This window comes from Dermacentor silvarum, chromosome 7 (genome assembly GCF_013339745.2).
Source record: "Dermacentor silvarum isolate Dsil-2018 chromosome 7, BIME_Dsil_1.4, whole genome shotgun sequence".
Lineage (NCBI taxonomy): Eukaryota > Metazoa > Arthropoda > Arachnida > Ixodida > Ixodidae > Dermacentor > Dermacentor silvarum.
Window position 1 is genome coordinate 144,434,460 of NC_051160.1, and position 26,385 is coordinate 144,460,844.

A 26,385-nucleotide genomic window follows, 5' to 3' on the forward strand; every position below is an offset into this window, starting at 1 on the left:
ACTCCCCGACACCGGCCTCAACAGGCAAGAACGAACCCTCCTCCTGCGCCTCAGGACGGGGAGCGCATGGCCAGCCGCCCGCAAGTTCAGCGTGGGGCGAGTCTCATCCCCGGCCTGCAGGAAATGCGGCTCCCCAGAGACCCTGGAGCATATCATATGCCACTGTCAAGCCCTCGCGACCCCTAGGCACGCGATGACAGTGGCATACCACAGCCTTGGCCTTCCAGCCACTTCATTGGAAGACTTCCTCTTCCCCCGCCATAGTCCTGTCACAGCTTTGCAATCCTTCTTGGAGTTTGCCGCTGTGGCAGGACTTGCCTCCCTGTAGGGGGCCCTCCCGCCTGCCTGCCCCTTGCGGTCCTTGCCACGGCGAGCTGCTGCCACTTCCACATCCTACCTACCCCTTCCCCCCTATCTTTTCTTCCCCCTCTTCCCTTCCCCCCGATGCTGAGCCGTGCTCCCTTCTGGGCAGCAGAAAATAGCGTCCTTTCCCCTCTATCTGAACCACTATATATATTCGCTTTCCTGACTCGCTCCGAAGCAGCAGCAACAGCCGAAATGTCTGGACGTGGCAAGGGCGGCAAGGGGCTCGGCAAGGGTGGCGCCAAGCGTCATCGCAAGGTCTTGCGTGACAACATCCAGGGCATCACCAAGCCTGCCATCCGTCGTCTCGCTCGCCGTGGTGGTGTCAAGCGCATCTCTGGCCTGATCTACGAGGAGACGCGCGGTGTCCTCAAGGTGTTCCTCGAGAACGTGATCCGGGATGCCGTCACCTACACTGAGCACGCCAAGCGCAAGACCGTCACAGCCATGGACGTCGTGTACGCTCTGAAGCGCCAGGGCCGCACCCTCTACGGTTTCGGAGGCTAAGCAGCTGCACACGTGCCCGGCGTCGTTTGCCAGCAGCGCACCGAACTCCTGTGAAGAACCCAACAGCCCTCTTCAGGGCTACCCACTTGATGCTTCGGCAGTGATCCGCAGGATTCGCGATCTCCTGATCCGTTTTCCCTCTTTGCATTCCATTTTCTTGTGATCGGTTATGGAGCGTGCCCAGCAGCCGTGCGCGAGACGCGCGGTGAATTTGGTCAGGTGAGCGAGCGCAACCGCGTTTATTCACAGTAGGTGGTAGCGTAAGGCGAGCTTTTTGCTACATGCGTTTGCGCTCGCTACTAAGTGCCGCATTGCTAAAATTTCAACGCTGTGCTACTGCGACGTGCTGTTCGTTGGTGCAGCACCGCTGTCGTGTTTGATTGGGACTGAATGAGGCAGCCGCAGTGGAATGGCGATGGGGGGGGGGGGAACAAAATAAGATAATAATAATAATAATAAAGAGGTCATTTTGCAGCGCTAAAATCTCAGATGCTGGCCTGTTCCACATTCCATTGCATCCTATAGAGTCCGATGGGCGGCGGGGAATCAGCGCGGTGCGACTGACGTGTGAAACCAAAGGGTAAATTTACTAGCTAGCTAGGTAGGTGCGTATATCGAGGCACAAAAAGGGTCGCGCGAAGCAGACTCACTTTCGTTTTATTATTTTCACTAGCACCCGTTGTTTTCTCGTGCGTCGGTGTTCGTGGTCGTGCTGGCCAATCGCGCTGTGACGAGTATAGGAAAATGAGGCCATGGCTCAAGGGGTAGACAAATTAAATTACACAAGGCAGTGGCATACATGCGCATTGTTTTGATGAAACGCGGCAGTTGTTCAATAATTGTGTCCCCCTTATTGTGTCTTTCTGAATGCGGTCACACTCGGCGTTCGTGAAGCTTCCGGGGAGCCAACTCTGACTTGCCCATTCAAATACATGTAGCACGCAATAAAAATATTTTACGATGCAACCACTCGGCTCATGTGAACGAAACTTGTCGCATGAGAGAGAGAGAGAGAGCGGAAGGCACTTAAGGGAGCAGATATTTCATGGAGTGCGTGGAATGTAATGCACAAAACTAAGTAAGCGAACATTACACAACTCAGTAGCTGAAAGCCATACCGCAATCGTCTAAACTACACAAAGAGAACAAACAACACATGTAAAGAGGAGAAATGTGATACATAAATTTGCACGCTATGTGAGAAACTGTTGCTTTGTTTGCAAAAAGTGATGCACGCACGTGAGCAGTATAGTTTACTGAGGTGTACTTGAATTGTGTTCGCTTTAGTTGTATTGATATTTGCGGAATTGCCTTTTCCATTTCTATCGCTGAATTACGGAGGTAGGAAGATTGAAGGGTTTCCCTCCTGTGCATTTGACTTTTCAACAACGATTGTAATTAAAATTAGGGCATAAATAAAGAAACTCCCGCTGATCCGGCCACTGCGCAGTAGCTGCCGAGAAGAGCGATTTTTCCGCCAGCCGCAGAGCTGAGCTTTACCGAAATAAGTCGGCAGGAGTGCCATTGCTCCTGCGGTGAACTCGTTCCGGGGAGCGGGAATGAACCAGAGAAAGCTAGCCCGTGGGAATAACGAAGAAACAATGTAGGTGCTGTCTGAAGCACGGTGTGGTTATGACGATTGTTGGTGTCATGTGGAAGAAATACAAACAACAATGCGGCGTCAACAGGCATTACCTGAAAGTAAAAAAAAAAAGCGTGCGGTTATTAGGTGCAGCATAGCGAGGGCTTCCGGATTCGTAAGATTGGGGGGTTGTCTGAGAGCGGCGGCCGCCGTGTGTGTGAGTGGTTTTGAAAAGGAAGAGAAGAGAAAAGTGCAGCGCCGTAACTGCCTCTCGACGCGGGCCGCAAAGCACTCGTTGATAGCACGGTGAATGATTGTGTAAGGGCCCTGCGTGGTATTGGCTGTGCGTAGCTTTTGAAGGCCGAATCAGCTGTCGCAGTCTGTTAACGCGCGTTACACACCTGCCTAAGTATATGCGAAGTGTGGTGTTCAGATATATGTACATGGGAAAGTGCGCTAGCGAGCGTGTACGTGCGAGATAGCTTGCTGGCGACTTCGCGACCAGAAAAGATGAAGTTGGCTTCCCAGAAGGTATCGTGGAGTCGTCGCGATTCACATCAATGCAGCGGACGTTGCTCACACGTTTCACGCGCGTTTTGCGTCGCCCGCAGTTGTCGCCATGTGCCGGGATCGCGAGGTGGGTGCTGAGGTGACCGCCGCCAGCAGTAATGGTGCGGTCTCACATCAGGTGGTGCCACTTCGCGATGCGTGCCGGTATGGCGGTGATTGTGGTGTTGGCTGAAACGAAAGAGAACGGCGCAGCATGCTGTCATGTTTAAATGCAATTCAATTGCCTCGACATGCGCTCTGCGTAGCCGCGAACAACGCGGACGCGCGAAAACGGCTGGCTTCCAGCATCCTGGCGAACGCCGGCGTGCGCGCCGCCCCGCGTACGGACACGGCTGCGCTGGCGTTGGCCAATCGGCGGCGGGTGAGTTGGAGAGGGGAAGAGCACTGAGGGGAAGCACGACCGCGCTGTGCGCAGGGGCCAGCAGTCTCACTCCGGCAGTCGACGAGTTTGGACGCTCCCGTCTCCTTCTTCCGCTATGGCCAGGACAAAGCAAACCGCCCGCAAGAGTACCGGCGGGAAGGCTCCGCGTAAGCAGCTTGCCACCAAGGCTGCTCGCAAGAGTGCACCTGCCACCGGCGGTGTCAAGAAGCCGCATCGTTATAGGCCGGGCACCGTGGCCCTGCGTGAAATCCGTCGTTACCAGAAGTCGACCGAGCTGCTGATCCGCAAGCTGCCGTTCCAGCGCCTGGTGAGGGAAATCGCGCAGGACTTCAAGACCGACCTGCGATTCCAGAGCTCGGCTGTGATGGCTCTTCAGGAGGCTAGCGAGGCCTACCTGGTCGGTCTCTTCGAGGACACCAACCTGTGCGCCATCCATGCCAAGCGCGTTACCATCATGCCCAAGGACATCCAGCTGGCCCGCCGCATCCGTGGCGAGCGTGCCTAAGTTCGACCGCTGTCTGCACCGCGCAGCCTTGCGTCAGGCAAGCAACACAAAACGGTCCTTCTCAGGACCACCTACATGTCTGCTTCGGCTACGGGAATACGCGAGACCACGTACTCCGAACCGTACCCCTCTCGGTGTGGTCTGTCTGTGTGTGCTCGGCTGGATGGGATATATACATATGCTGAGGAGGCGAGGTGGTGCTTCGCACGATACGCAAGTGGTGAGTACTGACCGAGCACGAATCAAAATAAAGTGCCTGTGCTAGTTGTTTCGTGCTCGAAAACAAAATTACAACGACAGCAGATGTTGCGTGCAAGCTTTCGTGCAGTTCGCGATGGAAAAACCACTACTAGCAAGAGGAAAAATTGCATTTTTTTTTTTCCCCTTCCTTTACGGCGTTCGTATATGCAGAATGAACGTGTTGAGAGACAGCTATCGCGCTGCACTTTAAGCGTATCTTTCACCCTTTGCAACTATAGTATCTCTCTGTAGCTCATCACGAGGCCAATATCGCTGAAAAAAAAAAAAAAAAATGAAGAAGCACAGTTTAACGTGTTCGATATATCAATGGGAAAGTCTCCGTTTCAGTAGCGCTTTTTCCAGTTTAGCACACGCCCAATTGACGGCTATTCGTTCGTCTAGCGATGTGTGCATCACTCGCTTGTCCACGTTTATTCGAGCAAAGTCTGTGTATGTGGCGCAATCATAAGGGCCGGCTCGCGTTCGTCTTTCTTTCTTGCTCCTCCCGAGGCAATTGATAGCGCCGGCGAATGCTGGCCAATTAATTACGTGCAGCGAGAGATTCTAGCAGCAATCTCACCGAGCCACGATTGCGGTCGTTTAGAAAGAAAAATTCAAACAGAGGGAAACGGGTGCGGAGAACGGGATTGCAAAGCAACACCCTGCCGTCACACGCATTTTGGGTGGTCCTGACAAGGACCGTTGGGTTGTCGTGCGAGGACGAGCCTGCAACTCCGGCTTGATGGAGGGAGAGCAGCTCGCTTACGCCTTCTTCTCGGTCTTCTTGGGCAGAAGCACGGCTTGGATGTTGGGCAACACGCCGCCCTGCGCGATGGTAACGCCGGAGAGCAGCTTGTTCAGCTCCTCGTCGTTGCGGATGGCCAGCTGCAGGTGGCGGGGGATGATCCTGGTCTTCTTGTTGTCGCGAGCCGCGTTGCCGGCGAGCTCGAGCACTTCGGCAGCCAGGTACTCGAGGACGGCCGCGAGGTAGACGGGAGCGCCCGCTCCGACGCGCTCAGCGTAGTTTCCCTTGCGCAGGAGACGGTGGATACGGCCCACGGGGAACTGGAGACCCGCACGGCTGGAACGGGTCTTGCTCTTGCCCTTTGCCTTGCCTCCTTTGCCACGTCCGGACATGGTGATGCTGCTGCTGATGAGACGAGAGACGACAACTAATGTGCTACTCTCGCGATCTCTCAACGATGTGTGCGTGGTTGTGCAGGTTCCGGCCGCCGCGACCACGCTCAGGGGAGCGCGGGAGAGGGCGAGAAGCCGCGCGGACCAATGGCGCGCGCGGCTTCCGCGGGTCGCGTGAACACCCCTCCCCCAAATAAAAGGCCGGCGTAACGCGGCGACGCGCGTAGTCCGATCTCGCTCGCTCGCCTGATCGCATCGCATCGCTATGCCTCCCCAGCCGAGCGGTAAGGCCGTGAAGAAGGCCGGCAAGGCGCAGAAGAATGTGCGCGCCACCGACAAGAAGAAGAAGAAGCGCCGCAGGAAGGAGAGCTTCTCCATCTACATCTACAAGGTGCTGAAGCAGGTGCACCCCGACACTGGAGTCTCCAGCAAGGCCATGTCCATCATGAACAGCTTCGTGAACGACATCTTCGAGCGCATCGCCGCCGAGTCGTCCCGTCTGGCTCACTACAACAAGCGCTCGACCATCACGAGCCGGGAGATCCAGACTGCCGTGCGTCTGCTGCTGCCGGGCGAGCTGGCCAAGCACGCCGTGTCCGAGGGCACCAAAGCCGTCACCAAGTACACCAGCTCCAAGTAGGCGACCGAGCGCTCGACCGCCCAGCCAACACCCAACGGCTCTTGTCAGAGCCACCCAAAGTGTCTGCATTGGCATTGGGATGTAGCGAGAATCTCGCGACGATTCCGTCCGTTTTCCCTCTTGTTTTGTTTACGTGTTGCGTGCGCTTTCCGACAGCGCGCCTCTTAGTAGTAGAAAAAAACATAACAACATGCACTGAGCACAACAACAGGCACACGAGCATGCATAATGCGCGTTCCTACTAGTGCGAACGACGGAATGCGTGTTGTAACGCTGCGTCGGTCGATAGTTTTGCCTTATGCGAGCCGAGCGTAGTGTAGTGTAATTATTACAACGCAGCTTCTTGTCCTCTCTCTCTCTTTTTTTTTTTTTTTTCTTATCCGACGCGGTCTTGCGGCTCGCTCGCCTGTACGTTTGCGAAAAGCAATTGCGTCTACGAGAACGTACTCTTGGCGGCGGTTGACACGCATACGACTGTCCTCGAGGCTGGAGTGCTGAATTAAAAGCCTCCTGCAAGGGCAGTGTCATGTTTAGATGTGAGCGGTGTAGCAGGGACTGGGCTGCGCAAATCGCTTGACAGGTGCAAGAAATGTCCTAGCTAGAGGAACACTGATTAGGAGAAACTTCAAGTAATATTAGCAAAATGCTGCGCGCGCTTTCCGCAAACTGCTATGGCCGTTTAAAGGGTAAAAAAGTTTGTGATTAAGTGCAGCGCGATAACTGTCTCTCCGTGGAGGAGACGCGCTGCGCGCCGGCGGCAATGGCCGAGAGGAGGAGGAGGTCGGAGCTCTGTATCCTCGCCCTCTTCCGTCCCCCAGAATGCTGGATTGGAACCACGCGGGCGTGTTTGGCTATTTCGGCTGCCGTTATCTGGGAGATTACGCAAGCTATGACGACGAAATTTGACGGTCGTGTTGCCACAAGGGGACGCAGCCTAAGCGCAAAATTTAAAACGCCTAAGGCGAACCGATCACGAGTGCTGGCTGTTTAGCGATTCGTGACCAAGTGAACGATGGTCGCGCGGCTCAGCTTGAAGTCGTGCTCGCGCCGTGCTTTCCAGCAGCTACGAAGGTTATAATGCAAGCGTAGTCGTGGTAAAGATGCATGCAACGAGTAATTAAAACGAGAATGCAAGGAAGCTTTTTTTTTTTTTTTTTTTTCTTCCGGGGAGGTGGAACTCGAGCAGCGGGCGCAACCTAGCACCACGAGTTGTTGGATTGTTCGTTTTGTCGTTGCGAATGCAGGGCGAGGCGTTTTTAATTTTGTTAATTCATCTTTGAAGGAACAAAAGTCACTAACTGCAGCAACAAAAAATAAAATTAGGGCACAATAGGCCTGCGTTGCAGTGTTATGTGCAAGTGCACGATTGTTTTGTTTTGCTGAAGCCATTTATTTCAATTTCACTCCGCGCGTGGTCAATAGAGGGCTCAGTGCGTCCACCAGCGACACACTCGCGAAGAGAAGCGGCGGCGCCGGTGAGCCAATGGGCGCGCGCCGCTTGCTTTCCTCCTCGCCCCCCTTCCTCCGGCGGCGGCGAAGCCGAGTTGGGCCGCGCGCGCCCGGGAACACGGCATTCGCTTTCCTGACTCGCTCCGAAGCAGCAGCAACAGCCGAAATGTCTGGACGTGGCAAGGGCGGCAAGGGGCTCGGCAAGGGTGGCGCCAAGCGTCATCGCAAGGTCTTGCGTGACAACATCCAGGGCATCACCAAGCCTGCCATCCGTCGTCTCGCTCGCCGTGGTGGTGTCAAGCGCATCTCTGGCCTGATCTACGAGGAGACGCGCGGTGTCCTCAAGGTGTTCCTCGAGAACGTGATCCGGGATGCCGTCACCTACACTGAGCACGCCAAGCGCAAGACCGTCACAGCCATGGACGTCGTGTACGCTCTGAAGCGCCAGGGCCGCACCCTCTACGGTTTCGGAGGCTAAGCAGCTGCACACGTGCCCGGCGTCGTTTGCCAGCAGCGCACCGAACTCCTGTGAAGAACCCAACAGCCCTCTTCAGGGCTACCCACTTGATGCTTCGGCAGTGATCCGCAGGATTCGCGATCTCCTGATCCGTTTTCCCTCTTTGCATTCCATTTTCTTGTGATCGGTTATGGAGCGTGCCCAGCAGCCGTGCGCGAGACGCGCGGTGAATTTGGTCAGGTGAGCGAGCGCAACCGCGTTTATTCACAGTAGGTGGTAGCGTAAGGCGAGCTTTTTGCTACATGCGTTTGCGCTCGCTACTAAGTGCCGCATTGCTAAAATTTCAACGCTGTGCTACTGCGACGTGCTGTTCGTTGGTGCAGCACCGCTGTCGTGTTTGATTGGGACTGAATGAGGCAGCCGCAGTGGAATGGCGATGGGGGGGGGGGGGAACAAAATAAGATAATAATAATAATAATAAAGAGGTCATTTTGCAGCGCTAAAATCTCAGATGCTGGCCTGTTCCACATTCCATTGCATCCTATAGAGTCCGATGGGCGGCGGGGAATCAGCGCCGTGCGACTGACGTGTGAAACCAAAGGGTAAATTTACTAGCTAGCTAGGTAGGTGCGTATATCGAGGCACAAAAAGGGTCGCGCGAAGCAGACTCACTTTCGTTTTATTATTTTCACTAGCACCCGTTGTTTTCTCGTGCGTCGGTGTTCGTGGTCGTGCTGGCCAATCGCGCTGTGACGAGTATAGGAAAATGAGGCCATGGCTCAAGGGGTAGACAAATTAAATTACACAAGGCAGTGGCATACATGCGCATTGTTTTGATGAAACGCGGCAGTTGTTCAATAATTGTGTCCCCCTTATTGTGTCTTTCTGAATGCGGTCACACTCGGCGTTCGTGAAGCTTCCGGGGAGCCAACTCTGACTTGCCCATTCAAATACATGTAGCACGCAATAAAAATATTTTACGATGCAACCACTCGGCTCATGTGAACGAAACTTGTCGCATGAGAGAGAGAGAGAGAGCGGAAGGCACTTAAGGGAGCAGATATTTCATGGAGTGCGTGGAATGTAATGCACAAAACTAAGTAAGCGAACATTACACAACTCAGTAGCTGAAAGCCATACCGCAATCGTCTAAACTACACAAAGAGAACAAACAACACATGTAAAGAGGAGAAATGTGATACATAAATTTGCACGCTATGTGAGAAACTGTTGCTTTGTTTGCAAAAAGTGATGCACGCACGTGAGCAGTATAGTTTACTGAGGTGTACTTGAATTGTGTTCGCTTTAGTTGTATTGATATTTGCGGAATTGCCTTTTCCATTTCTATCGCTGAATTACGGAGGTAGGAAGATTGAAGGGTTTCCCTCCTGTGCATTTGACTTTTCAACAACGATTGTAATTAAAATTAGGGCATAAATAAAGAAACTCCCGCTGATCCGGCCACTGCGCAGTAGCTGCCGAGAAGAGCGATTTTTCCGCCAGCCGCAGAGCTGAGCTTTACCGAAATAAGTCGGCAGGAGTGCCATTGCTCCTGCGGTGAACTCGTTCCGGGGAGCGGGAATGAACCAGAGAAAGCTAGCCCGTGGGAATAACGAAGAAACAATGTAGGTGCTGTCTGAAGCACGGTGTGGTTATGACGATTGTTGGTGTCATGTGGAAGAAATACAAACAACAATGCGGCGTCAACAGGCATTACCTGAAAGTAAAAAAAAAAGCGTGCGGTTATTAGGTGCAGCATAGCGAGGGCTTCCGGATTCGTAAGATTGGGGGGTTGTCTGAGAGCGGCGGCCGCCGTGTGTGTGAGTGGTTTTGAAAAGGAAGAGAAGAGAAAAGTGCAGCGCCGTAACTGCCTCTCGACGCGGGCCGCAAAGCACTCGTTGATAGCACGGTGAATGATTGTGTAAGGGCCCTGCGTGGTATTGGCTGTGCGTAGCTTTTGAAGGCCGAATCAGCTGTCGCAGTCTGTTAACGCGCGTTACACACCTGCCTAAGTATATGCGAAGTGTGGTGTTCAGATATATGTACATGGGAAAGTGCGCTAGCGAGCGTGTACGTGCGAGATAGCTTGCTGGCGACTTCGCGACCAGAAAAGATGAAGTTGGCTTCCCAGAAGGTATCGTGGAGTCGTCGCGATTCACATCAATGCAGCGGACGTTGCTCACACGTTTCACGCGCGTTTTGCGTCGCCCGCAGTTGTCGCCATGTGCCGGGATCGCGAGGTGGGTGCTGAGGTGACCGCCGCCAGCAGTAATGGTGCGGTCTCACATCAGGTGGTGCCACTTCGCGATGCGTGCCGGTATGGCGGTGATTGTGGTGTTGGCTGAAACGAAAGAGAACGGCGCAGCATGCTGTCATGTTTAAATGCAATTCAATTGCCTCGACATGCGCTCTGCGTAGCCGCGAACAACGCGGACGCGCGAAAACGGCTGGCTTCCAGCATCCTGGCGAACGCCGGCGTGCGCGCCGCCCCGCGTACGGACACGGCTGCGCTGGCGTTGGCCAATCGGCGGCGGGTGAGTTGGAGAGGGGAAGAGCACTGAGGGGAAGCACGACCGCGCTGTGCGCAGGGGCCAGCAGTCTCACTCCGGCAGTCGACGAGTTTGGACGCTCCCGTCTCCTTCTTCCGCTATGGCCAGGACAAAGCAAACCGCCCGCAAGAGTACCGGCGGGAAGGCTCCGCGTAAGCAGCTTGCCACCAAGGCTGCTCGCAAGAGTGCACCTGCCACCGGCGGTGTCAAGAAGCCGCATCGTTATAGGCCGGGCACCGTGGCCCTGCGTGAAATCCGTCGTTACCAGAAGTCGACCGAGCTGCTGATCCGCAAGCTGCCGTTCCAGCGCCTGGTGAGGGAAATCGCGCAGGACTTCAAGACCGACCTGCGATTCCAGAGCTCGGCTGTGATGGCTCTTCAGGAGGCTAGCGAGGCCTACCTGGTCGGTCTCTTCGAGGACACCAACCTGTGCGCCATCCATGCCAAGCGCGTTACCATCATGCCCAAGGACATCCAGCTGGCCCGCCGCATCCGTGGCGAGCGTGCCTAAGTTCGACCGCTGTCTGCACCGCGCAGCCTTGCGTCAGGCAAGCAACACAAAACGGTCCTTCTCAGGACCACCTACATGTCTGCTTCGGCTACGGGAATACGCGAGACCACGTACTCCGAACCGTACCCCTCTCGGTGTGGTCTGTCTGTGTGTGCTCTCGGCTGGATGGGATATATACATATGCTGAGGAGGCGAGGTGGTGCTTCGCACGATACGCAAGTGGTGAGTACTGACCGAGCACGAATCAAAATAAAGTGCCTGTGCTAGTTGTTTCGTGCTCGAAAACAAAATTACAACGACAGCAGATGTTGCGTGCAAGCTTTCGTGCAGTTCGCGATGGAAAAACCACTACTAGCAAGAGGAAAAATAGCATTTTTTTTTTTCCCCTTCCTTTACGGCGTTCGTATATGCAGAATGAACGTGTTGAGAGACAGCTATCGCGCTGCACTTTAAGCGTATCTTTCACCCTTTGCAACTATAGTATCTCTCTGTAGCTCATCACGAGGCCAATATCGCTGAAAAAAAAAAAAAAAAAAATGAAGAAGCACAGTTTAACGTGTTCGATATATCAATGGGAAAGTCTCCGTTTCAGTAGCGCTTTTTCCATCATGGACGTGTTTAGCACACGCCCAATTGACGGCTATTCGTTCGTCTAGCGATGTGTGCATCACTCGCTTGTCCACGTTTATTCGAGCAAAGTCTGTGTATGTGGCGCAATCATAAGGGCCGGCTCGCGTTCGTCTTTCTTTCTTGCTCCTCCCGAGGCAATTGATAGCGCCGGCGAATGCTGGCCAATTAATTACGTGCAGCGAGAGATTCTAGCAGCAATCTCACCGAGCCACGATTGCGGTCGTTTAGAAAGAAAAATTCAAACAGAGGGAAACGGGTGCGGAGAACGGGATTGCAAAGCAACACCCTGCCGTCACACGCATTTTGGGTGGTCCTGACAAGGACCGTTGGGTTGTCGTGCGAGGACGAGCCTGCAACTCCGGCTTGATGGAGGGAGAGCAGCTCGCTTACGCCTTCTTCTCGGTCTTCTTGGGCAGAAGCACGGCTTGGATGTTGGGCAACACGCCGCCCTGCGCGATGGTAACGCCGGAGAGCAGCTTGTTCAGCTCCTCGTCGTTGCGGATGGCCAGCTGCAGGTGGCGGGGGATGATCCTGGTCTTCTTGTTGTCGCGAGCCGCGTTGCCGGCGAGCTCGAGCACTTCGGCAGCCAGGTACTCGAGGACGGCCGCGAGGTAGACGGGAGCGCCCGCTCCGACGCGCTCAGCGTAGTTTCCCTTGCGCAGGAGACGGTGGATACGGCCCACGGGGAACTGGAGACCCGCACGGCTGGAACGGGTCTTGCTCTTGCCCTTTGCCTTGCCTCCTTTGCCACGTCCGGACATGGTGATGCTGCTGCTGATGAGACGAGAGACGACAACTAATGTGCTACTCTCGCGATCTCTCAACGATGTGTGCGTGGTTGTGCAGGTTCCGGCCGCCGCGACCACGCTCAGGGGAGCGCGGGAGAGGGCGAGAAGCCGCGCGGACCAATGGCGCGCGCGGCTTCCGCGGGTCGCGTGAACACCCCTCCCCCAAATAAAAGGCCGGCGTAACGCGGCGACGCGCGTAGTCCGATCTCGCTCGCTCGCCTGATCGCATCGCATCGCTATGCCTCCCCAGCCGAGCGGTAAGGCCGTGAAGAAGGCCGGCAAGGCGCAGAAGAATGTGCGCGCCACCGACAAGAAGAAGAAGAAGCGCCGCAGGAAGGAGAGCTTCTCCATCTACATCTACAAGGTGCTGAAGCAGGTGCACCCCGACACTGGAGTCTCCAGCAAGGCCATGTCCATCATGAACAGCTTCGTGAACGACATCTTCGAGCGCATCGCCGCCGAGTCGTCCCGTCTGGCTCACTACAACAAGCGCTCGACCATCACGAGCCGGGAGATCCAGACTGCCGTGCGTCTGCTGCTGCCGGGCGAGCTGGCCAAGCACGCCGTGTCCGAGGGCACCAAAGCCGTCACCAAGTACACCAGCTCCAAGTAGGCGACCGAGCGCTCGACCGCCCAGCCAACACCCAACGGCTCTTGTCAGAGCCACCCAAAGTGTCTGCATTGGCATTGGGATGTAGCGAGAATCTCGCGACGATTCCGTCCGTTTTCCCTCTTGTTTTGTTTACGTGTTGCGTGCGCTTTCCGACAGCGCGCCTCTTAGTAGTAGAAAAAAACATAACAACATGCACTGAGCACAACAACAGGCACACGAGCATGCATAATGCGCGTTCCTACTAGTGCGAACGACGGAATGCGTGTTGTAACGCTGCGTCGGTCGATAGTTTTGCCTTATGCGAGCCGAGCGTAGTGTAGTGTAATTATTACAACGCAGCTTCTTGTCCTCTCTCTCTCTCTTTTTTTTTTTTTTCTTATCCGACGCGGTCTTGCGGCTCGCTCGCCTGTACGTTTGCGAAAAGCAATTGCGTCTACGAGAACGTACTCTTGGCGGCGGTTGACACGCATACGACTGTCCTCGAGGCTGGAGTGCTGAATTAAAAGCCTCCTGCAAGGGCAGTGTCATGTTTAGATGTGAGCGGTGTAGCAGGGACTGGGCTGCGCAAATCGCTTGACAGGTGCAAGAAATGTCCTAGCTAGAGGAACACTGATAGCGAGAAACTTCAAGTAATATTAGCAAAATGCTGCGCGCGCTTTCCGCAAACTGCTATGGCCGTTTAAAGGGTAAAAAAGTTTGTGATTAAGTGCAGCGCGATAACTGTCTCTCCGTGGAGGAGACGCGCTGGGCGCCGGCGGCAATGGCCGAGAGGAGGAGGAGGTCGGAGCTCTGTATCCTCGCCCTCTTCCGTCCCCCAGAATGCTGGATTGGAACCACGCGGGCGTGTTTGGCTATTTCGGCTGCCGTTATCTGGGAGATTACGCAAGCTATGACGACGAAATTTGACGGTCGTGTTGCCACAAGGGGACGCAGCCTAAGCGCAAAATTTAAAACGCCTAAGGCGAACCGATCACGAGTGCTGGCTGTTTAGCGATTCGTGACCAAGTGAACGATGGTCGCGCGGCTCAGCTTGAAGTCGTGCTCGCGCCGTGCTTTCCAGCAGCTACGAAGGTTATAATGCAAGCGTAGTCGTGGTAAAGATGCATGCAACGAGTAATTAAAACGAGAATGCAAGGAAGCTTTTTTTTTTTTTTTTTTTCTTCCGGGGAGGTGGAACTCGAGCAGCGGGCGCAACCTAGCACCACGAGTTGTTGGATTGTTCGTTTTGTCGTTGCGAATGCAGGGCGAGGCGTTTTTAATTTTGTTAATTCATCTTTGAAGGAACAAAAGTCACTAACTGCAGCAACAAAAAATAAAATTAGGGCACAATAGGCCTGCGTTGCAGTGTTATGTGCAAGTGCACGATTGTTTTGTTTTTGCTGAAGCCATTTATTTCAATTTCACTCCGCGCGTGGTCAATAGAGGGCTCAGTGCGTCCACCAGCGACACACTCGCGAAGAGAAGCGGCGGCGCCGGTGAGCCAATGGGCGCGCGCCGCTTGCTTTCCTCCTCGCCCCCCTTCCTCCGGCGGCGGCGAAGCCGAGTTGGGCCGCGCGCGCCCGGGAACACGGCATTCGCTTTCCTGACTCGCTCCGAAGCAGCAGCAACAGCCGAAATGTCTGGACGTGGCAAGGGCGGCAAGGGGCTCGGCAAGGGTGGCGCCAAGCGTCATCGCAAGGTCTTGCGTGACAACATCCAGGGCATCACCAAGCCTGCCATCCGTCGTCTCGCTCGCCGTGGTGGTGTCAAGCGCATCTCTGGCCTGATCTACGAGGAGACGCGCGGTGTCCTCAAGGTGTTCCTCGAGAACGTGATCCGGGATGCCGTCACCTACACTGAGCACGCCAAGCGCAAGACCGTCACAGCCATGGACGTCGTGTACGCTCTGAAGCGCCAGGGCCGCACCCTCTACGGTTTCGGAGGCTAAGCAGCTGCACACGTGCCCGGCGTCGTTTGCCAGCAGCGCACCGAACTCCTGTGAAGAACCCAACAGCCCTCTTCAGGGCTACCCACTTGATGCTTCGGCAGTGATCCGCAGGATTCGCGATCTCCTGATCCGTTTTCCCTCTTTGCATTCCATTTTCTTGTGATCGGTTATGGAGCGTGCCCAGCAGCCGTGCGCGAGACGCGCGGTGAATTTGGTCAGGTGAGCGAGCGCAACCGCGTTTATTCACAGTAGGTGGTAGCGTAAGGCGAGCTTTTTGCTACATGCGTTTGCGCTCGCTACTAAGTGCCGCATTGCTAAAATTTCAACGCTGTGCTACTGCGACGTGCTGTTCGTTGGTGCAGCACCGCTGTCGTGTTTGATTGGGACTGAATGAGGCAGCCGCAGTGGAATGGCGATGGGGGGGGGGGGGAACAAAATAAGATAATAATAATAATAAAGAGGTCATTTTGCAGCGCTAAAATCTCAGATGCTGGCCTGTTCCACATTCCATTGCATCCTATAGAGTCCGATGGGCGGCGGGGAATCAGCACCGTGCGACTGACGTGTGAAACCAAAGGGTAAATTTACTAGCTAGCTAGGTAGGTGCGTATATCGAGGCACAAAAAGGGTCGCGCGAAGCAGACTCACTTTCGTTTTATTATTTTCACTAGCACCCGTTGTTTTCTCGTGCGTCGGTGTTCGTGGTCGTGCTGGCCAATCGCGCTGTGACGAGTATAGGAAAATGAGGCCATGGCTCAAGGGGTAGACAAATTAAATTACACAAGGCAGTGGCATACATGCGCATTGTTTTGATGAAACGCGGCAGTTGTTCAATAATTGTGTCCCCCTTATTGTGTCTTTCTGAATGCGGTCACACTCGGCGTTCGTGAAGCTTCCGGGGAGCCAACTCTGACTTGCCCATTCAAATACATGTAGCACGCAATAAAAATATTTTACGATGCAACCACTCGGCTCATGTGAACGAAACTTGTCGCATGAGAGAGAGAGAGAGCGGAAGGCACTTAAGGGAGCAGATATTTCATGGAGTGCGTGGAATGTAATGCACAAAACTAAGTAAGCGAACATTACACAACTCAGTAGCTGAAAGCCATACCGCAATCGTCTAAACTACACAAAGAGAACAAACAACACATGTAAAGAGGAGAAATGTGATACATAAATTTGCACGCTATGTGAGAAACTGTTGCTTTGTTTGCAAAAAGTGATGCACGCACGTGAGCAGTATAGTTTACTGAGGTGTACTTGAATTGTGTTCGCTTTAGTTGTATTGATATTTGCGGAATTGCCTTTTCCATTTCTATCGCTGAATTACGGAGGTAGGAAGATTGAAGGGTTTCCCTCCTGTGCATTTGACTTTTCAACAACGATTGTAATTAAAATTAGGGCATAAATAAAGAAACTCCCGCTGATCCGGCCACTGCGCAGTAGCTGCCGAGAAGAGCGATTTTTCCGCCAGCCGCAGAGCTGAGCTTTACCGAAATAAGTCGGCAGGAGTGCCATTGCTCCTGCGGTGAACTCGTTCCGGGGAGCGGGAATGAACCAGAGAAAGCTAGCCCGTGGGAATAACGAAGAAACAATGTAGGTGCTGTCTGAAGCACGGTGTGGTTATGACGATTGTTGGTGTCATGTGGAAGAAATACAAACAACAATGCGGCGTCAACAGGCATTACCTGAAAGTAAAAGAAAAAAGCGTGCGGTTATTAGGTGCAGCATAGCGAGGGCTTCCGGATTCGTAAGATTGGGGGGTTGTCTGAGAGCGGCGGCCGCCGTGTGTGTGAGTGGTTTTGAAAAGGAAGAGAAGAGAAAAGTGCAGCGCCGTAACTGCCTCTCGACGCGGGCCGCAAAGCACTCGTTGATAGCACGGTGAATGATTGTGTAAGGGCCCTGCGTGGTATTGGCTGTGCGTAGCTTTTGAAGGCCGAATCAGCTGTCGCAGTCTGTTAACGCGCGTTACACACCTGCCTAAGTATATGCGAAGTGTGGTGTTCAGATATATGTACATGGGAAAGTGCGCTAGCGAGCGTGTACGTGCGAGATAGCTTGCTGGCGACTTCGCGACCAGAAAAGATGAAGTTGGCTTCCCAGAAGGTATCGTGGAGTCGTCGCGATTCACATCAATGCAGCGGACGTTGCTCACACGTTTCACGCGCGTTTTGCGTCGCCCGCAGTTGTCGCCATGTGCCGGGATCGCGAGGTGGGTGCTGAGGTGACCGCCGCCAGCAGTAATGGTGCGGTCTCACATCAGGTGGTGCCACTTCGCGATGCGTGCCGGTATGGCGGTGATTGTGGTGTTGGCTGAAACGAAAGAGAACGGCGCAGCATGCTGTCATGTTTAAATGCAATTCAATTGCCTCGACATGCGCTCTGCGTAGCCGCGAACAACGCGGACGCGCGAAAACGGCTGGCTTCCAGCATCCTGGCGAACGCCGGCGTGCGCGCCGCCCCGCGTACGGACACGGCTGCGCTGGCGTTGGCCAATCGGCGGCGGGTGAGTTGGAGAGGGGAAGAGCACTGAGGGGAAGCACGACCGCGCTGTGCGCAGGGGCCAGCAGTCTCACTCCGGCAGTCGACGAGTTTGGACGCTCCCGTCTCCTTCTTCCGCTATGGCCAGGACAAAGCAAACCGCCCGCAAGAGTACCGGCGGGAAGGCTCCGCGTAAGCAGCTTGCCACCAAGGCTGCTCGCAAGAGTGCACCTGCCACCGGCGGTGTCAAGAAGCCGCATCGTTATAGGCCGGGCACCGTGGCCCTGCGTGAAATCCGTCGTTACCAGAAGTCGACCGAGCTGCTGATCCGCAAGCTGCCGTTCCAGCGCCTGGTGAGGGAAATCGCGCAGGACTTCAAGACCGACCTGCGATTCCAGAGCTCGGCTGTGATGGCTCTTCAGGAGGCTAGCGAGGCCTACCTGGTCGGTCTCTTCGAGGACACCAACCTGTGCGCCATCCATGCCAAGCGCGTTACCATCATGCCCAAGGACATCCAGCTGGCCCGCCGCATCCGTGGCGAGCGTGCCTAAGTTCGACCGCTGTCTGCACCGCGCAGCCTTGCGTCAGGCAAGCAACACAAAACGGTCCTTCTCAGGACCACCTACATGTCTGCTTCGGCTACGGGAATACGCGAGACCACGTACTCCGAACCGTACCCCTCTCGGTGTGGTCTGTCTGTGTGTGCTCTCGGCTGGATGGGATATATACATATGCTGAGGAGGCGAGGTGGTGCTTCGCACGATACGCAAGTGGTGAGTACTGACCGAGCACGAATCAAAATAAAGTGCCTGTGCTAGTTGTTTCGTGCTCGAAAACAAAATTACAACGACAGCAGATGTTGCGTGCAAGCTTTCGTGCAGTTCGCGATGGAAAAACCACTACTAGCAAGAGGAAAAATAGCATTTTTTTTTTTCCCCTTCCTTTACGGCGTTCGTATATGCAGAATGAACGTGTTGAGAGACAGCTATCGCGCTGCACTTTAAGCGTATCTTTCACCCTTTGCAACTATAGTATCTCTCTGTAGCTCATCACGAGGCCAATATCGCTGAAAAAAAAAAAAAAAAAAAAATGAAGAAGCACAGTTTAACGTGTTCGATATATCAATGGCAAAGTCTCCGTTTCAGTAGCGCTTTTTCCATCATGGACGTGTTTAGCACACGCCCAATTGACGGCTATTCGTTCGTCTAGCGATGTGTGCATCACTCGCTTGTCCACGTTTATTCGAGCAAAGTCTGTGTATGTGGCGCAATCATAAGGGCCGGCTCGCGTTCGTCTTTCTTTCTTGCTCCTCCCGAGGCAATTGATAGCGCCGGCGAATGCTGGCCAATTAATTACGTGCAGCGAGAGATTCTAGCAGCAATCTCACCGAGCCACGATTGCGGTCGTTTAGAAAGAAAAATTCAAACAGAGGGAAACGGGTGCGGAGAACGGGATTGCAAAGCAACACCCTGCCGTCACACGCATTTTGGGTGGTCCTGACAAGGACCGTTGGGTTGTCGTGCGAGGACGAGCCTGCAACTCCGGCTTGATGGAGGGAGAGCAGCTCGCTTACGCCTTCTTCTCGGTCTTCTTGGGCAGAAGCACGGCTTGGATGTTGGGCAACACGCCGCCCTGCGCGATGGTAACGCCGGAGAGCAGCTTGTTCAGCTCCTCGTCGTTGCGGATGGCCAGCTGCAGGTGGCGGGGGATGATCCTGGTCTTCTTGTTGTCGCGAGCCGCGTTGCCGGCGAGCTCGAGCACTTCGGCAGCCAGGTACTCGAGGACGGCCGCGAGGTAGACGGGAGCGCCCGCTCCGACGCGCTCAGCGTAGTTTCCCTTGCGCAGGAGACGGTGGATGCGGCCCACGGGGAACTGGAGACCCGCACGGCTGGAACGGGTCTTGCTCTTGCCCTTTGCCTTGCCTCCTTTGCCACGTCCGGACATGGTGATGCTGCTGCTGATGAGACGAGAGACGACAACTAATGTGCTACTCTCGCGATCTCTCAACGATGTGTGCGTGGTTGTGCAGGTTCCGGCCGCCGCGACCACGCTCAGGGGAGCGCGGGAGAGGGCGAGAAGCCGCGCGGACCAATGGCGCGCGCGGCTTCCGCGGGTCGCGTGAACACCCCTCCCCCAAATAAAAGGCCGGCGTAACGCGGCGACGCGCGTAGTCCGATCTCGCTCGCTCGCCTGATCGCATCGCATCGCTATGCCTCCCCAGCCGAGCGGTAAGGCCGTGAAGAAGGCCGGCAAGGCGCAGAAGAATGTGCGCGCCACCGACAAGAAGAAGAAGAAGCGCCGCAGGAAGGAGAGCTTCTCCATCTACATCTACAAGGTGCTGAAGCAGGTGCACCCCGACACTGGAGTCTCCAGCAAGGCCATGTCCATCATGAACAGCTTCGTGAACGACATCTTCGAGCGCATCGCCGCCGAGTCGTCCCGTCTGGCTCACTACAACAAGCGCTCGACCATCACGAGCCGGGAGATCCAGACTGCCGTGCGTCTGCTGCTGCCGGGCGAGCTGGCCAAGCACGCCGTGTCCGAGGGCACCAAAGCCGTCACCAAGTACACCAGCTCCAAGTAGGCGACCGAGCGCTCGACCGCCCAGCCAACACCCAACGGCTCTTGTCAGAGCCACCCAAAGTGTCTGCATTGGCATTGGGATGTAGCGAGAATCTCGCGACGATTCCGTCCGTTTTCCCTCTTGTTTTGTTTACGTGTTGCGTGCGCTTTCCGACAGCGCGCCTCTTAGTAGTAGAAAAAAACATAACAACATGCACTGAGCACAACAACAGGCACACGAGCATGCATAATGCGCGTTCCTACTAGTGCGAACGACGGAATGCGTGTTGTAACGCTGCGTCGGTCGATAGTTTTGCCTTATGCGAGCCGAGCGTAGTGTAGTGTAATTATTACAACGCAGCTTCTTGTCCTCTCTCTCTCTCTTTTTTTTTTTTTTCTTATCCGACGCGGTCTTGGGGCTCGCTCGCCTGTACGTTTGCGAAAAGCAATTGCGTCTACGAGAACGTACTCTTGGCGGCGGTTGACACGCATACGACTGTCCTCGAGGCTGGAGTGCTGAATTAAAAGCCTCCTGCAAGGGCAGTGTCATGTTTAGATGTGAGCGGTGTAGCAGGGACTGGGCTGCGCAAATCGCTTGACAGGTGCAAGAAATGTCCTAGCTAGAGGAACACTGATAGCGAGAAACTTCAAGTAATATTAGCAAAATGCTGCGCGCGCTTTCCGCAAACTGCTATGGCCGTTTAAAGGGTAAAAAAGTTTGTGATTAAGTGCAGCGCGATAACTGTCTCTCCGTGGAGGAGACGCGCTGGGCGCCGGCGGCAATGGCCGAGAGGAGGAGGAGGTCGGAGCTCTGTATCCTCGCCCTCTTCCGTCCCCCAGAATGCTGGATTGGAACCACGCGGGCGTGTTTGGCTATTTCGGCTGCCGTTATCTGGGAGATTACGCAAGCTATGACGACGAAATTTGACGGTCGTGTTGCCACAAGGGGACGCAGCCTAAGCGCAAAATTTAAAACGCCTAAGGCGAACCGATCACGAGTGCTGGCTGTTTAGCGATTCGTGACCAAGTGAACGATGGTCGCGCGGCTCAGCTTGAAGTCGTGCTCGCGCCGTGCTTTCCAGCAGCTACGAAGGTTATAATGCAAGCGTAGTCGTGGTAAAGATGCATGCAACGAGTAATTAAAACGAGAATGCAAGGAAGCTTTTTTTTTTTTTTTTTTTCTTCCGGGGAGGTGGAACTCGAGCAGCGGGCGCAACCTAGCACCACGAGTTGTTGGATTGTTCGTTTTGTCGTTGCGAATGCAGGGCGAGGCGTTTTTAATTTTGTTAATTCATCTTTGAAGGAACAAAAGTCACTAACTGCAGCAACAAAAAATAAAATTAGGGCACAATAGGCCTGCGTTGCAGTGTTATGTGCAAGTGCACGATTGTTTTGTTTTTGCTGAAGCCATTTATTTCAATTTCACTCCGCGCGTGGTCAATAGAGGGCTCAGTGCGTCCACCAGCGACACACTCGCGAAGAGAAGCGGCGGCGCCGGTGAGCCAATGGGCGCGCGCCGCTTGCTTTCCTCCTCGCCCCCCTTCCTCCGGCGGCGGCGAAGCCGAGTTGGGCCGCGCGCGCCCGGGAACACGGCATTCGCTTTCCTGACTCGCTCCGAAGCAGCAGCAACAGCCGAAATGTCTGGACGTGGCAAGGGCGGCAAGGGGCTCGGCAAGGGTGGCGCCAAGCGTCATCGCAAGGTCTTGCGTGACAACATCCAGGGCATCACCAAGCCTGCCATCCGTCGTCTCGCTCGCCGTGGTGGTGTCAAGCGCATCTCTGGCCTGATCTACGAGGAGACGCGCGGTGTCCTCAAGGTGTTCCTCGAGAACGTGATCCGGGATGCCGTCACCTACACTGAGCACGCCAAGCGCAAGACCGTCACAGCCATGGACGTCGTGTACGCTCTGAAGCGCCAGGGCCGCACCCTCTACGGTTTCGGAGGCTAAGCAGCTGCACACGTGCCCGGCGTCGTTTGCCAGCAGCGCACCGAACTCCTGTGAAGAACCCAACAGCCCTCTTCAGGGCTACCCACTTGATGCTTCGGCAGTGATCCGCAGGATTCGCGATCTCCTGATCCGTTTTCCCTCTTTGCATTCCATTTTCTTGTGATCGGTTATGGAGCGTGCCCAGCAGCCGTGCGCGAGACGCGCGGTGAATTTGGTCAGGTGAGCGAGCGCAACCGCGTTTATTCACAGTAGGTGGTAGCGTAAGGCGAGCTTTTTGCTACATGCGTTTGCGCTCGCTACTAAGTGCCGCATTGCTAAAATTTCAACGCTGTGCTACTGCGACGTGCTGTTCGTTGGTGCAGCACCGCTGTCGTGTTTGATTGGGACTGAATGAGGCAGCCGCAGTGGAATGGCGATGGGGGGGGGGGGGAACAAAATAAGATAATAATAATAATAATAAAGAGGTCATTTTGCAGCGCTAAAATCTCAGATGCTGGCCTGTTCCACATTCCATTGCATCCTATAGAGTCCGATGGGCGGCGGGGAATCAGCACCGTGCGACTGACGTGTGAAACCAAAGGGTAAATTTACTAGCTAGCTAGGTAGGTGCGTATATCGAGGCACAAAAAGGGTCGCGCGAAGCAGACTCACTTTCGTTTTATTATTTTCACTAGCACCCGTTGTTTTCTCGTGCGTCGGTGTTCGTGGTCGTGCTGGCCAATCGCGCTGTGACGAGTATAGGAAAATGAGGCCATGGCTCAAGGGGTAGACAAATTAAATTACACAAGGCAGTGGCATACATGCGCATTGTTTTGATGAAACGCGGCAGTTGTTCAATAATTGTGTCCCCCTTATTGTGTCTTTCTGAATGCGGTCACACTCGGCGTTCGTGAAGCTTCCGGGGAGCCAACTCTGACTTGCCCATTCAAATACATGTAGCACGCAATAAAAATATTTTACGATGCAACCACTCGGCTCATGTGAACGAAACTTGTCGCATGAGAGAGAGAGAGAGCGGAAGGCACTTAAGGGAGCAGATATTTCATGGAGTGCGTGGAATGTAATGCACAAAACTAAGTAAGCGAACATTACACAACTCAGTAGCTGAAAGCCATACCGCAATCGTCTAAACTACACAAAGAGAACAAACAACACATGTAAAGAGGAGAAATGTGATACATAAATTTGCACGCTATGTGAGAAACTGTTGCTTTGTTTGCAAAAAGTGATGCACGCACGTGAGCAGTATAGTTTACTGAGGTGTACTTGAATTGTGTTCGCTTTAGTTGTATTGATATTTGCGGAATTGCCTTTTCCATTTCTATCGCTGAATTACGGAGGTAGGAAGATTGAAGGGTTTCCCTCCTGTGCATTTGACTTTTCAACAACGATTGTAATTAAAATTAGGGCATAAATAAAGAAACTCCCGCTGATCCGGCCACTGCGCAGTAGCTGCCGAGAAGAGCGATTTTTCCGCCAGCCGCAGAGCTGAGCTTTACCGAAATAAGTCGGCAGGAGTGCCATTGCTCCTGCGGTGAACTCGTTCCGGGGAGCGGGAATGAACCAGAGAAAGCTAGCCCGTGGGAATAACGAAGAAACAATGTAGGTGCTGTCTGAAGCACGGTGTGGTTATGACGATTGTTGGTGTCATGTGGAAGAAATACAAACAACAATGCGGCGTCAACAGGCATTACCTGAAAGTAAAAGAAAAAAGCGTGCGGTTATTAGGTGCAGCATAGCGAGGGCTTCCGGATTCGTAAGATTGGGGGGTTGTCTGAGAGCGGCGGCCGCCGTGTGTGTGAGTGGTTTTGAAAAGGAAGAGAAGAGAAAAGTGCAGCGCCGTAACTGCCTCTCGACGCGGGCCGCAAAGCACTCGTTGATAGCACGGTGAATGATTGTGTAAGGGCCCTGCGTGGTATTGGCTGTGCGTAGCTTTTGAAGGCCGAATCAGCTGTCGCAGTCTGTTAACGCGCGTTACACACCTGCCTAAGTATATGCGAAGTGTGGTGTTCAGATATATGTACATGGGAAAGTGCGCTAGCGAGCGTGTACGTGCGAGATAGCTTGCTGGCGACTTCGCGACCAGAAAAGATGAAGTTGGCTTCCCAGAAGGTATCGTGGAGTCGTCGCGATTCACATCAATGCAGCGGACGTTGCTCACACGTTTCACGCGCGTTTTGCGTCGCCCGCAGTTGTCGCCATGTGCCGGGATCGCGAGGTGGGTGCTGAGGTGACCGCCGCCAGCAGTAATGGTGCGGTCTCACATCAGGTGGTGCCACTTCGCGATGCGTGCCGGTATGGCGGTGATTGTGGTGTTGGCTGAAACGAAAGAGAACGGCGCAGCATGCTGTCATGTTTAAATGCAATTCAATTGCCTCGACATGCGCTCTGCGTAGCCGCGAACAACGCGGACGCGCGAAAACGGCTGGCTTCCAGCATCCTGGCGAACGCCGGCGTGCGCGCCGCCCCGCGTACGGACACGGCTGCGCTGGCGTTGGCCAATCGGCGGCGGGTGAGTTGGAGAGGGGAAGAGCACTGAGGGGAAGCACGACCGCGCTGTGCGCAGGGGCCAGCAGTCTCACTCCGGCAGTCGACGAGTTTGGACGCTCCCGTCTCCTTCTTCCGCTATGGCCAGGTGAACGTGCGGCGTGCCTGACCCGTGACCTGCTGTTTGTGGCTGCTTCTCTCCCTGGTTGGATACGGCGTGGGTCCCCCGAGGATTCAAGCCAGGTGTCCAGCGGTTTGGTGAGAGACCATCGTGGCTTTTTACTTTCTTTTTTTTTCTGTTTAGCTGAGGATTGTAGCATTGCAGCTAGCCTGTTTTAGCTCAACTTCGGCTAGACGCGGCCGCCACGTGGTTTTGACCGCGATGGTGGCCCCTTCACGGCTTCGGCCGTTTACGTTTTTTGGTCGCGTGCCGAAAGGGGCGACCAATGTTGACGTTGTTAAAGCGCTCGTTCAGCGCGTGTCTGTGTCGGAGCTGAAGTCTGTGCAGGACTTCGGCGCAGGCCGATTCGAGGTTACGTTCAAGACTAAGGCCGCGGTCGATCGCTTCTCAGCCGATCCCGCTTTGAAGGTTCGTGATGTTACGATTGAGTTTGAGTATCGAGGTGTGCGGACGAAGGTGGTCAGGGTTTTTGGCTACCCCTCGGACTTGCCAGACCAAGCCCTCTCAGAAGGGCTACAGGTTTTTGGAAAGGTCCTAGGGATCTCCGAAGAGCACGTGCCGGGTTTTCCTAGCGTCGGTACAGGAAACCGGCGCATTCGGATGGAGATGGCGCGGCCCGTCCCTAACCTTCTCCGGGTTGGTGATAGAGTAATTCAGTGTGAGTACGAGGGTGTTGCACGGTTGTGTCGTAGGTGCAACTTAGAGGGGCACCACGCGGTCGCGTGTGAGACGCCGAAGTGCGTACGCTGCGAGCAGTTCGGTCACGAGAGCTGCGACGCGGCGTGCGTACGATGTGGCGGGGACCACGCGGTCTCGTCGTGCCCTGTCCGCACCTACTCGTCAGTGGCCTCGGGCTCTGAGCCGCAGCCATCTGCTTCAGAGCCGGCGACCACTTCGGTGTTAGGTAGCACCACAGTTGCGACGGAGAACGGAGACAGCCAGGGTTCCTTGAGCGAGGGAGACAGTGCCGGAGTCGATGCAGATTCCGCGGCCGCCGATGCGCTTCCTTCCCTTTCCGCCGCGGCGACGAGCGGAGGGGGAAGCGGCGAGGAGGTGGTCGCGGCTCCCGTAGTTGCCCCCGCGGCAGCAGCGGTGCCCGCCGAGGCGGCCGAACTCTCTGGTGAGCCGGAACCGCTTGCTAGCACGAGCACGGAGGCCCCTTTCATTGAGGTGTCCCGTAAGAAACGGAAGAAAAACCGTAGTAAGCGCTCTGGATCGGCGGCCAGGGAGGCGGCCTCACGGCGGTCGTCTTCGGACTCGGAAGGTAGTGGCTCCCATAGCTCGGAGCCTGGTCTTCCTACACCCAAACGCACGGCTGTGGTGCCCTCAGGGTCAGAGTCAGAAATGGAGGACTCTTCAGGAAACGAGGAGGACACTCCTTGTGAACACTGCAAGGGCTTCGATTGCGACTGTTCGATTGTTTCAGATAAGTCGTATGAATCAACAGCCGCGGGGTCTCCGCTCGAGGAGACTCTCGCTTAGGCAATTGTACCATCGATTTATTTGCGGCTAGTATTACCCAGTACTAGCCTTTTCCTCTTACTTTAGCTTTCTTGTTTTTCTCTAGCTCTCTTTTAGTCTTTTGCTAAATTTTTCTTCCACTCAATATGGCTTTTTCTCTCACTCTAGCTACCTTTAACTGTAGAGGCTTGACTCGAAATTCAAAACGGTTCGCGATAGTCGACTTAGCTAGATCCGCAAATGTAGATATTCTTGTACTTCAGGAAACATATGTCCACAGGTTAGGTCAGATCAGCCACTTTGACAGGACTTTTGGCACGAGGTCTTTCTGGAGTTATGGCGGGTCAGGCTGCCGAGGCACGGCCATCATTTTGATGCCGCGCTTCACGGGCCTGGTTCTGCGCCATGCCA

General features: G+C 54.6%; 9 protein-coding genes across 9 annotated transcripts; 6 read left to right on the forward strand and 3 right to left on the reverse strand.

Annotated features, from left to right (window-relative positions):
• The first annotated feature begins 470 nt into the window (after nt 1-470).
• LOC119458566 (uncharacterized) lies at nt 471-7,853 on the forward strand. The gene is made up of 3 exons (XM_037720405.2): nt 471-856; nt 3,470-3,829; nt 7,528-7,853. Exons 1-3 carry the CDS (start codon nt 559-561, stop codon nt 7,851-7,853), a joined length of 984 nt encoding a protein of 327 aa, XP_037576333.1. The 5' UTR covers nt 471-558.
• Nucleotides 4,912-5,295, reverse strand: LOC125946482 (histone H2A-like). The gene has a single exon (XM_049669994.1). It carries the CDS (start codon nt 5,284-5,286, stop codon nt 4,912-4,914), a length of 375 nt encoding a protein of 124 aa, XP_049525951.1. The 5' UTR covers nt 5,287-5,295.
• Nucleotides 5,549-5,926, forward strand: LOC119458543 (histone H2B). The gene has a single exon (XM_037720380.2). It carries the CDS (start codon nt 5,552-5,554, stop codon nt 5,924-5,926), a length of 375 nt encoding a protein of 124 aa, XP_037576308.1. The 5' UTR covers nt 5,549-5,551.
• Nucleotides 7,854-10,481: 2,628 nt separating the features above from the next.
• On the forward strand, nt 10,482-11,159 carry LOC119458525 (histone H3). The gene is given in 1 exon segment (XM_037720361.2): nt 10,482-11,159. A coding segment is annotated over 1 exon segment (678 nt).
• Nucleotides 11,160-11,908: 749 nt separating this feature from the next.
• Nucleotides 11,909-12,292, reverse strand: LOC119459254 (histone H2A). The gene has a single exon (XM_037721071.2). It carries the CDS (start codon nt 12,281-12,283, stop codon nt 11,909-11,911), a length of 375 nt encoding a protein of 124 aa, XP_037576999.1. The 5' UTR covers nt 12,284-12,292.
• Nucleotides 12,293-12,545: 253 nt separating this feature from the next.
• LOC119458548 (histone H2B) lies at nt 12,546-12,923 on the forward strand. Its single transcript, XM_037720385.2, has one exon. It carries the CDS (start codon nt 12,549-12,551, stop codon nt 12,921-12,923), a length of 375 nt encoding a protein of 124 aa, XP_037576313.1. The 5' UTR covers nt 12,546-12,548.
• Nucleotides 12,924-14,213: 1,290 nt separating this feature from the next.
• LOC119458568 (uncharacterized) lies at nt 14,214-21,845 on the forward strand. Its single transcript, XM_037720406.2, has 3 exons — nt 14,214-14,836; nt 17,446-17,805; nt 21,520-21,845. The coding sequence occupies exons 1-3, from the start codon at nt 14,407-14,409 to the stop codon at nt 21,843-21,845; spliced, it is 1,116 nt and encodes a 371-aa protein (XP_037576334.1). The 5' UTR covers nt 14,214-14,406.
• Nucleotides 18,904-19,284, reverse strand: LOC119458534 (histone H2A). The gene has a single exon (XM_049670001.1). It carries the CDS (start codon nt 19,276-19,278, stop codon nt 18,904-18,906), a length of 375 nt encoding a protein of 124 aa, XP_049525958.1. The 5' UTR covers nt 19,279-19,284.
• On the forward strand, nt 19,541-19,918 carry LOC119458544 (histone H2B). Its single transcript, XM_037720381.2, has one exon. It carries the CDS (start codon nt 19,544-19,546, stop codon nt 19,916-19,918), a length of 375 nt encoding a protein of 124 aa, XP_037576309.1. The 5' UTR covers nt 19,541-19,543.
• Nucleotides 21,846-26,385: the final 4,540 nt, after the last annotated feature.